Here is a 12185-nt window from a genome sequence, read left to right on the forward strand (position 1 = left end):
TCAGTAGTAAGCACCCCAAAGCCTTCTTTTAATTTGCAAGTTTATCTTGTACATGCCAGTTGTTTCTTTATGTGACAATTTCTATCTTAAAGTTGGCTCAATAATACAGACCATTAAATTGGTTTAAATCCACACTGCTTAAAAGTCTCAGCACCTACTAAAAACCAGCATTAGGAATTCTAAAGAGCAAAATTATGAAGAAAACCAAAGTAATGAGTATCTTCAAGTAGAAATGACAGATTTATATAATTCAATAAATAGTATGGACCTCTTCATACAGCTCTTAAATCTAAGCTTACTAATTCCATAATGATGCTTCTAGGTTACGCTCACTGGAATATTTCATAATCTTGTATCTGTATACTTTTTTTTTTTAACTGCAAGCTTATAATCCTTGTTCTTATTCTTAGTCTCCACCCCCATCAAATCTGCTAGAGGAGGAAATTCTAAAATGATACAAACATTTTATTTGGAGCTTTGCAATCCATCTGTTTTCCTTGCTTTCAGATATATGGCTGAAAAATACACCTTAAAAAATTAAAATCCCAAAGGCAAGTTGTATAAGTGTAGTGCTGCTAACAAACTAGAGGGGAAAAGGCATAAAGCCATTAGAGATTAAATGGCCTGGCCATTTAGCAGTCCTGCTACAGATAACGAGGTACAGAGACAGTGGTGATAGAATGCATGTGGTAACAAGATGGAAGCAAGTGAAAAGGTCACCTCGAGTTCCTGGGCACTGTCCCCTCTGCAGTATCTCTTTTCTGCATGGGGGCAGGGAAGTGGGTCCAGGTGTTTTGGTCTGGGGCCCAGGGCTTCAAGGGGGTGGGCCCTCGAAGGGGAAGCAGACACACCCTCTAGCTCCCTCAGGTACCTCCTGAGCAGGTGCAGTGAGATCTCTCCTCCACAGGAAGGGGAAAGGATGGGAGGAAGAGAGCTGTCGCCAGCCATGCCCACAAGAATAACAAATGGGTTGAAATTCACCGCAGGCATCCTGCAGGCTCATAATAATTCACGGATCCTGAAGGACATACAGGCCTGTCCCCTAACTGGCTTGCAATACCTCAATAATTAGTCTCACAGAAAGCTATCTGTATGGCAAAATAAAATGTTTAAACAGCACAATGAGAATAAAAGGGCATGTTGTCAAAGAATTATAAGCAATTACAAGTAAATGGTCATTAAAGACCAAAAAACATAAACATTAAAGAAATGAGCCAGGAAAAAACGTAATTCACAGAAGTCAACAAAGAAAAAAAAAAGATAAATACCATTAAATTATGGTAAGAATTTATTTTTTTAAAGCACCTATGGACTATTCTATATTATGTTCTTCAATAATGTTGCCAAATGTAAAACTTGAAGATCAGGGTCTTAAACTGAAGGCAGAAATAACTATAGCATGTAAACGGTGAAAATGTTTAGGTAACTTATGGTATAAAACATCACAGTAAAATTTAATATCTTACAAACTTAAAAAAACATATTTTAACTACAAGAGCATCTGTTTGAGTGTAGCCTCTCTTCAATGTTCAGCCATGACAAGGTACTAATTAAAAATCACATCTGCAGCATGAATTTTTATTACATAACCTAAAGGTTACACTAAACAAATGTATTTAATATTCAAATTAATTAATAAAGGATTGAATTAAATTGTGCCTAATGAACTCATACAAGTGTGAGTAAAAATCCACCTCCTCTAATTCTCCCCAGAGAACATGAGCAATATATTACCTCTTTGGAAGATAAAAGGGAAGTAATCAAAAATTCAGCTGCACAATTCTTAATTATGTAAGAATTAAGGTAGCTGACACTACCTTTCAAAAATGGTATCTAGAAACAAGAAAGGGGGGCTGCAACCAAAATAAATTCGTTCTACAATGTTAGTAGCATTGGCATTAAAAACATGAACCGAGAGAAATTGAATGGCGAGCAATACTTTGGAGGAAGACTAAGTTCATAGCTACCTGCAGATTTCATTTCTTGGACTATTTGTACAAATCCCACAAAAGCTAAAATATGTTATCAAGTTGAAACACTGACAAAAAATTTCAACTCTTAAAGATGATCCATTAAAAACCAACCTGGCTATCTCTTCTCGATGAGCAGTCCAATCTCGGATGTAGTCTTCCTGTTCTTTGATCCGGTGCTTGAACGAAGAACTAGTAGGCATTGTTGACCCAGAGCTCTGCAACCGAGTAGTTTTCAGGGCTGGAGAAGTACGTAGACGAGTATGTTTAGGGGAATTACGGTTTGATCCAAATTCATCTTCTGAGGTGGAAGCATAATCAGTAGGAAAGCGCCTCCATCTTGAATTTACTAAATTAGTTTAATTATTAAAAAAAGAATTATTATGTTACCTTTTAAAGGAGAAAAAAATCATGATTTCAAAAACACCATGAGACACACACAGCACAATTTTCAATAACTGACATACACATACCTCACAAAAATCATAAGTCTACTACTTCTTAAAGATAGAAACAATACATTTTGGTGAATTAAAAACAATGAGTAATCAAAAACAACTGAAAGAACATGTTTTCTGTAGTATGGTGAATAAAACACTCAGATGACAAATTCACTAATGATAAACAACTAAGCAAGCTCTATTCATAAATGTTTAACTTGAGTACTTTTTAGTTGCAAATATTTCTCATTTGAGTGAAGATATGGATTTTTTTTAAAAGACAGTAACATCAACAACAACAAAAATAAAAAAAAGGGAAAAGATTTCCTCATGCCACATAGACTTTCAACATGGAGATGGTAAAAACCTCTTTTCCCAACATACAAATGTGCATAATTCCTGCTGTGGAAATTATGCTTTTATGGCAGAAAAAAAACATTACCTCTGTCATTCAACATCCTGTTATGCTATGATTGGAAAAAATCTTTTTACATGGTAAAAACACAACAAAGCATCTTCAGTACAACTCTCTGCCACTTTGACACCGAAAGCATATGGTGAAAATAGACAATGACATAAGACCTACAAGGAGCAAAGCTCTGTAGAGCTATTCTCCCAACCACTGACACTGAAAGCACAGGAGGTACTGTCAATAGTCACATTAAAGAAAGTGGCAATCACTTTCTTATTTAAGGTTAGTAAAGACACTTAAGAGATGGCATTGCTGACACATCTGAAAAATCAGAAGACAAATTAATTTCACTACTACTGTTAATGGGAGAACCAAACATACAAATAATTTGTGAGGCACAGGATAGAGGTCAAAAACAGGGCAATGATGGCTGATTCATGGTAAACTTCACAAGGGCCGGAGCCATGCCTGTTTAATCTACTCCAGCACACCTAGCACTTGGCAGACTGTCTGGCTAGCAAATGTTTAATAACTACTTTTGAATAAATGAATGAATTCCTAGATACTGACCATTTGCTTTTCTCAGGTTAGGAAAAACCTACTGAAAAACATGAGATGTTTTTGGTGGCTAAAGTGACAAAAACTTTGTACCCGCTAGTAGTTCCAACTGCTATTAATATTAGAGAAGTTTTCTTTTTCTTTCCCTTTCTCCCTCTCTCCCTCTCTCGCCACTTCTTTTAAAACAGGAACTGACCCTAGGCTGCACAGGTTGGTAGAGTCTAAAATTCCTTCATCCTACTTCACTGGAATTTTATACTTCTCCTATCTTTTCCTCCCCAAATCACATTTTTGCCTCTGGGACTCTGGTAAGGCTCAGGTGGCTGTCAGATAAACTGATGATCATTGCCACCAGAATTGTTTTAAGAAGCAGAGAAATCTATAATTGGGAATATGCCCTGTATCAGAGCCTACCCATTTGTCCTGATTCACACTCTCATTTGAAGCTCGTGGAGCTTGGAACAAGATTTATGCGTATAAGAAGATAGAAGAAACTTCATGGCTTTCTGAAGAAGTGTATGCAAACACATACACAGAACTGCAGGTAATTACTCATAGTGTCTTTTGAAGGCGGTAGTCAATATATTTTCTGGTTTTACCATTATAAGATAATTTATTAATATAAAAATACTTTTACCACAGTGGAAAATTACTATTTTAGACATCTAAAAAACCCTACAAATTGAACTGACCCTAATACTTGAAAACAATTTCAGAAAAGGAATAAGAGCAAAAAGGCTTTAGGAAAAAAAATTAGAAATATTGCAATGTTTATACCTCTTAATAAAGGCATTTCATTAAACATTAAATGTTTATTCATTTTGCTACCTTAGAATATTATTCATAGAAAACAAGTTCACAAGTAAGAAAAAGATGATTCGTTAGATTAAATTTCCCGATTTTTTGATTTGGAAACTATGGAAACCATACTTATAACAACTGAAAGTTGTTTGGGGTGAAAACAAAACCAATAGTAAAGAGTTGTAATAAATTGCAGGAGATGTGAAAACATAGGTAGGCATGACGGAGCTAAGCTCGTTCACTTGGGCATAACTCAGAAAGCATGGCTGCTTTATTTCATGGTGGCACAACACATGAAAGCAGGAGGAGAAACTGAGAAGCCAGTGCTAGGTGTTAGGTGACAATATGTAAGTAGAGCCACATGAGAATCAACTTTTAATAGTGTGAATCTCAAGATCACAAAATAATTACATTTTGGAGGGAAAAAAAGAGAAAAACTCCTTTTTCAAATGACATTCATAAAGTTCCCATTTATTTTTACAGGTCTATCTAGAGGCCAGTAAGATTGGTGAAACTTGATAATATCTTCACAAAGAAAAGCAACCATAAGAATAAAGCATAGCTTAGAAACTGAAAAGTAACATTTTTAGGCTTGTTCTCTTAAAATTGAGAGCAAAATGAGAGATAAAATAAGTAGGGTATAGCTGAGGGATGAAATTCTCAAGTAAGGGTTGTCCTTACAATGGCACACCAATCACCCACAGGGTGTGCTAGGAAGCAGAGCTTCCGTCCCGTCCAGACACCGCCTGGCCTGCAGAACAGCCGAGATGAGAGCAGACACCAGCAGAACGATCACTGCCCGTGGAGAGAGACCAGGGCCTGTGATTTCCCAAACACCTTCTTTCAGCACCTTTTGCTTTCTTAATCTTTGCTTCTAAACTATAGCAGCAACAGTTTATCTGAAGAAAAAATATCCCTACAATCTGCTAGTTACTGCAGAATAAACTTCAAGTTAGAATGTTTTCAACTTTCCCTATTGCCTACTTATTTCATAGAATTTTAGAGAATTAGGACCTTAGACATTAGCATAAGTTCTTCAATTTATGGAGAAAAAAAGAGGCCTGGAAAGGTGTTGCCTTACTTAAATCAAAGTTTAAGCCAGGTCTACCGACTCCCAGAGTTCAAAGCTCTTTCGCTGTTATTCCAAGGACTTCATGATTACATGGTAGGAAATCCTTATTTAAAAAATTTATTTTTACAATTCCAGTTAGGCTAACTCTTCTTTGAAAAGACATCCTCAATTTCTCATGGAATGATGGTTTTTGTGATTTCTAACCATGAAGAGAAATTTTACTTCTTCCTCTTGAATTTTATTCTGTTCAGGTAAAACCCTGCATAGAATTAAATTTAATTTTATAGCATTAGGCTTATTTGATATATTATTGGTACTAGTAAGACATTTCAGATAAATCATTAAATTGAAAATTTATGTCAAAGGTATTTGAAATCCCAATCCCTAGGGAGGTTTTCTTGGTTGGTGAGGTGCTAGACAGCACATATAGTAAAATCAAAGTTCTAAGATCAGCTTAATTAATTTTATAGCTAACCTGAAAATTATTTGTTAATTATAAAACTTGTTTTAGTTATAAAATTATGCAACACTCCTTCTTATGGGAGTAATAAACTATTCACTATGAAGACATACTGTCAAGAATTGAAAAAGGAAGAGTTACTAGGATTATTTATTTGTGAATGCTCTGGCTTCTTTTACTGCTAACCAAAACTTTGTTGGCCTTAAAACACATCCACATCTATAGATGTAACAAACACATTTCAGGAAACAAACACTACATTTCACACTTTATATCAGAATATTTTGGTGGGAAACAAAACAACAAACATATTTTACATGTGTATCTATAAGCAGGTAGCAATAAGATCATTTGGGGGAAAAGATCCCTGGCGATGTTCTGTATTGATCTTTGACCTGGAGGAAGAAATAACTGAAGCCATGCATGCCCAATAACTAATTCCTACCATCTATAAAATTTGAGGTTTAGAATAAAAAGGAGAAAGCAAACAGCCTAAAAAAAATTCTAAGGATGTTAATGTTTTTTTTTTTTTAAATGTGCATCTAAAACATAATGAAAACCAATTGCTTTATTTTGATAATTCAGCACACTTGGTTTTAAATGTATCTTATCAAAGTAAATCTGGATATTTTAACATAACTTGATATTGAAGAATCACTGAAGGAAAGTGGGGGGGTGGAGTGGGGACTAAACCTTCCTAAAAGCATATTACATCAGAATGAAAGAAGCATAAAAGAACTTTTAATGCTTCTAAGTCAGAGATTCCATTCTTCTATTTTTATCATACACATTTCTTTGAAAAGCTTTTTTTAGACATGGCCTAAATTATGAAATTTGAAACATTACAGAATTATTTTCACATATGCCAATCTGGACATATCACAGGCTCTAGGTTCAGAGATCTCCTGTAAAGTTTACCGTTTGTACAGCAACCCTGACCAGTATGGTTTTACATTCTTTTAAATCATATATATTTTTTTAAGATTTTATTTATTTATTTTGAGAGAGAGGGAGCACAGGGGAAAGGGGCTGAGGTAGAAGGAGAAGCAGACTACCCGCTGAGAAGGAAGTCTGACCCGGGGCCCAGGATCATGACCTGAGCCGAAGGCAGACGCTCAACTGACTAAGCCACCCAGGCGCCCCTTAAATCATAATTCAAAAGCTAAATCTAAGAATTTTTATTTGCTTTTTCCATTCAAGGTATTATAATTATCTTAAGTAGAAATATCACAGCATCAAAGACACCCCAATTAGCAACTAGATCAAAAAGGTGTCTGTTTTTCTTTTTTTTTTTTATTACCTACCCATATAACTACTTTAGTACATTACCACTGACTACGAGATCCTAGCCATTATCCTTCTAGATGGTATAGAATACTATAAACGGGTATCTTGAGAGAATCTGAACATACAATCCTGGATCATGATATGGCTTCATGAATTTAGTAAAACATGAGAATTACATAGATTATAGTGGACAATATACCGAATATATTGTATTTTGGCCTTGTATACACTCCTGAGAGAATCCAGTAAATTCCAGCCATCCTCTAGAAGCCTGCAAGCAAGTAGATACAGACTGTTTCTGAGAGCCAGACCGGATATGGCAGAAGCAGCAAGAGGCTGGGAATGAAAAGGCCTTGGGGCTTCTCATCCTGTCCCTGCCACGGCTATGTGACCAGGGCGGGTCACTGTATCTCTTGGCCCGAGTTACCTAAACAGAATGACCCTTCCAGCTTTTCAATTCTATGGTTCTAATTATTTAATATGCCGCGAGTAAGTATGAAGAAGGCCCATATCACGTGCCTCAATTTACCCTGGGGAATAATTCAAGGTACTTTTTGGATAAAGAAAACTGCATGTTTATCAAGTTCTGTATTCAAAGCAGAAAACACAATTTATCTTTAAAGACATAATGTAGCATCTCATAGCGGTTTCTTAGACTTGCTTAAGTAGTCCTATTTGGCTTGCTGCTCACAGAAGCCCTTCGTGTTCAACCCCGAGGAATAAGACCAGCTCACTCATGTGTTCCGGGCCAGACGACTGGTACAGAAGGAACCGTCCCATGCTACTTGGTGACATACGCTTGCGTTACAGCTTACGGTGAGACAGGAGAAAACTGTAACATTTCTGCGTACTGAAGCGGAGGTGAGGTGATCGAACAAGCCACGTGGCAGAAGAAACTCTATCACAGTACACACCAGAGAATGTAGCACAAAGGAAATGTGAACTGAAGAGGTAGAGCCATAAGAAGGACAGAAAACCAACACTGGGTAAACATCAACCAACAGAGAGCAGTGAGTTCTAAAACGCTTGCGGTAACTGCATGAACCAGCACTGAAAGCTTCGAGTGCAGAAGCGGGGAGGGTGGCGGCATGAGGGAAAATGCCAGCTCTTCTTCCGGAGTTAGGATTCTAGGTCACCTATGTCCCGCCTACATGCACTCCCACCATGGATCTGCCCGTCACCACCACAGCCCCTGAGCCGGAGAGAGGGAGATGTGAGCGTGGCAGTGAGGGCAGAGAAGGGGAATACAGAGTGAAAACAGAACACGAGGAGCACCGTTAGGCTTGGGGCCCATGGCTACACTGTGGCAGACGTCGAACTCGGAACACCAGATTGCGTACCAACCGTCCCTCACTCTTCCCTCGAGCCTTCGCACGTGCTCAGATGCTCGTGCTGGTAAGAGAGGCTAAATCTCTGAGCAGCTGTTTCCCCCCACTGGCCTCTGCAGCCCCACCCAGGAGTGAGGCTGATTATGAAGTAAGGGTTGACGCTCACAGGTACACACAGAAATGTGGGTGAGGACTCTGGTCACACACGTACTCTCCCTGGCTACAGCTGTGAGTATGAAGTACACCAGCACAGAGTATCCCAGGAGCCGTTAGATTCTGGAGTGGGTAAGTAACCTTTGGAAGCACACTCAATGACAGCTAATGACTAGAGTTAAGGGACAGAAGAGCGTTTATGAGATGCACTCGTGACCAGTTACATTTCTGTAGCCGGTTAGACCCATATGTGCTTAGGGATTATCACGAATCCACTTCTTCCGCTGAAGTATATTAAGAATTAGTTTTCACCTGCCCCAACTGTAAACAGATTGAACTTTAAAAAGCATATGAGACATTTCTACATAAATGGGAAAGGCAAGGGTAAAACAGCAATTATTTCACTTAGCTCTCAAGGAATAATAAAGGGTATCCTGCTCTTCTTCAGATTAAGGGCCTTGAATTATGTGAGGATATTTAAAAATCAAACACATGCTTTTAGCAGTACAATGTTAATTCCTATTATTTAATCCAGGTATTATTCATCTAATTTAACACATGAATCCAGACACTAACATTCTGAAATAGGTTCTAATTTTGAAATCACTACTTTACCCCAGAGCATTCATTGGAAGTGTGTGTAACTTCTGAATTTTCCATTTACTAATGAGCTAACTATAATAATTTTTATAGGAGAAAATACCCTCTTATAGCATAACCTTTCTGCTGAACCTCTTATAGCATAACCTTTCTGCCGAATATTTTTAGAAGTCACACTAGACATCTAATTTCTTTTAAAAAGGAGTCCCAAAACATGAAAGAAATATTATGCTAATATTGTAAAAAGTCTGGACCCAATTTACCTGAAGGAGAGCCATGTGCTGAGCTCATACTTTTGACCTTGGAGTCTGACAGTCGAGAGATACTATTAGCTCTAATTCTAGGAGAAAATTTGTCTGAAGGTACTAATCTGGCTCCACTTCGAATGATGGCTTCTGCAGTCCGCGAAGAGGCACTACTTCTAGAGATTGTTGCCTCAGAGTCACTGCGAGCTGACAAGGAGCCGAGCCTTGTTCGACGAGGCTGAGCCAGTAAATCAATCCTAGAGATGTTACGCCTCCCTGTGGGCGGCTTTGACGTGGAACTGGTTGTGGACACTTCAGAAGCAACGGATGCTTTGTCAGCATCAGCCAGTTCGCTGTCGGACACTTCACCAAGTCGTGCTCTGCGCAAGAGGGAAGTCCTGGTAGGCCGTGGCCTGGGAAGAGTCGTTGATTTACTGGAAAATCCAGGTGCTACGGGAGAAGTCTTAGATTTAGTTACTTTACTTCCTTCCAGTTTGGAATGTGCATGCTCATCAGTTGAGGTAAGTGGAGTCCTGGCATGAGATTTACAAGAGTAAGTTTCCTGATCTGATGACATAATGTCAGAGATGGCAGAATGAGGTACACTGGAGGTCTGGTCATCGTCTGTTAAATCCACTGAAGGTTGTCTTATTCTTCCACTGGACTGTACAAATTTGCGACCATCCGCTCTTGAGCCTACATCTGAGGAACGACTTTTTGTTTTCTTCTCAATTTTCTCCCTAGCACCTGAAGATGATGATTTTGTAACATCTTTAGAAGGAGAACTCGTGGAACACCTATCTTTATAGAGACTCGTGAAACTCTTTCGCTTTTGGGTTGACTTTCTTTCAGTCTCTCCCGTGACCAGACTGATTGTACTCGCTGTGTCCACATCAGATTCTGGGGAGATAGAGTTGTCTCTATTATAACTGGGAGTATCTGGGCCTTCATCAGTTTTATTATCTTCACGCAGCTTGGCTTCTAGAAAAGCCATTACCGCTTCTGTGTCCTTTAGAATAAGGGTGGTGTCCATACTAGAATCAGTATCCACAGAGTCACTTCTTTCTCGTATTCTGCTGGCAGCTGTCAAAGCCAGAGAAGGCGGTGTAGACGAAGTCTGCTTATTTATATGGGGAATAAGTTCTATGGGTATGTTGGGGCTAGGTTTTTCTATGGTGAAGCTTCCTTGCCGAACCAAGGACTTGGAGGATTCCTTCTTATCGCTGCCCTTTGAAGTCTGACCTTTGAGAACGTCCTCAGCTTTTCTTCGCTTGCCCTCGTTTTGTGTCACCCTTTCTCCTTTGCTTGTAGAGTGGCCTGGAATTTTTTCTTGAGGCTGTGACTCTTGTTTGAAAGATTCCTCCCAGCACCTATCTATCTGACCTGAAACATTCTTAGAACCTAACAACTTGGTAGGTGTCCACTGTGCCTGCTCCTTTTGTTCTTGTTGCTGAATTTTAGCTAATGTCTGCTTTACCAAAGAAGCTTCCTTTTCAGTTTCACTTTTGTCCTTTCCAGAAGAGCTGCCCAAGTGAAGCAGGGTTTTATTATCTCCGCCAGGTTTCGCGGCCTCGCCGTTCACTGCCCTGCTCATCTTATTCAAGGCTCTGTCGGCATCCTGTTTATCTTTCTGGTATACCTGTGCGGGTGCTTCTTTTTCCTGAAGTTCTGTGTCTTGTTTTTCTCCGATCTCTGACCTCTGTGTTATACCCTTGGCTCTGGAGCTCTCAAGGGACTTTTCTTCATTTGGAAGCTGGGGGAGGGTGCGTCGCCTTCTCTCTCCCTGACTAGCCAAGGAAGTTGCTGACCCAGTACTTCTCACTGAAATGCCAGACTCACTGATATCTGCATCTATAAAATAAAACCACAAAGACCTGTATGAGACCAAAAAAGTACAAACAAAAAGAATATCGTATTATATTAGATTTTGCAATGTAAGTTAAGGAATGGCTTAGTATATAAGAAAACTTTGAATAACACACCAGTATTGTGACATAATAGTTTCAAAAGCAAGTACAACGCCACGATGTACAAATAGGCAGATTACTAATAGGGGGAATCAAGAAAGGCAGTTTTAGGAGATGAAAATTAGGGTCATCTGTTCTTAACCCTCCATCTATTGCTTTTTCTTTCAATGTATTTTATGGCAGGGAAGGTCACTGTGTTCATTCTTGCTTCTCTAAGGTCCATGAAATTTTGCTCAAGAAAATGTTTTGCAGAACTGCACAGAGAATGCCTAATAAACACTTTCAATTACATAGTACAGAAGAATATTTCTAGGGGCGCCTAGGTTGCTCACTGGGTTAAGCATCTGACTTTTGATCTCAGCTCAGGTCTTGATCTCAGGGTCATGAGTTCAAGCTCCATGCTGAACTTAAAAAAAGAAAAAAAAGAATAATACATCTAGTTTTTAATGAGCATTGTTACCTATCTGAAAGAATGACAAGTTTGGATTTCCTAAGTAAAACAGAAAATGCAAAACTTTAGAAGGCTTTCTAAAAAAAATTTAACACTGATGAAAAGAACTTAAAGAAAATTTTTATTTTTTTTATTTTTTTTATTTTTAAGATTTTTTTAATTTATTTATTTGAGAGAGAGAATGAGAGCCAGAGAGCACGAGAGGGAAGAGGGTCAGAGGGAGAAGCAGACTCCCTGCTGAGCAGGGAGCCCGATGTGGGACTCGATCCTGGGACTCCAGGATCATGACCTGAGCCGAAGGCAGTTGCTTAACCAACTGAGCCACCCAGGCGCCCTTAAAGAAAATTTTTAAAGATTTTATTTATTTATTAGAGAGAGAGAGAGACAAAAAGAGAGCATGAGTGGGGGGAGGGGCAGAGGGACAAGCAGCCTCCCCGGTGA

General features: G+C 38.7%; 1 protein-coding gene across 13 annotated transcripts in view; it reads right to left on the minus strand.

Annotated features, from left to right (window-relative positions):
• CEP170 (centrosomal protein 170) overlaps positions 1–12185 on the minus strand; it is a 137403-nt gene that overhangs the window by 19131 nt on the left and 106087 nt on the right. For 11 of the 13 annotated variants that reach the window (XM_088017157.1, XM_088017164.1, XM_088017156.1 and 8 more), the window contains 2 exons: positions 9345–11177; positions 2085–2319 (listed from right to left, as the gene is read on the minus strand). In XM_088017157.1, the coding sequence (XP_087873283.1) occupies positions 2085–2319; positions 9345–11177 (2068 nt within the window). The remainder of the gene's footprint in view (positions 1–2084; positions 2320–9344; positions 11178–12185) is intronic. The other 2 variants (XM_088017167.1, XM_088017162.1) reach the window with 1 other exon arrangement.

Source organism: Eumetopias jubatus, unplaced genomic scaffold (assembly GCF_037043125.1).
Source record: "Eumetopias jubatus isolate StellerSeaLion01/CBP00866 unplaced genomic scaffold, mEumJub1_p1.0 scaffold_12, whole genome shotgun sequence".
Taxonomy (NCBI): domain Eukaryota; kingdom Metazoa; phylum Chordata; class Mammalia; order Carnivora; family Otariidae; genus Eumetopias; species Eumetopias jubatus.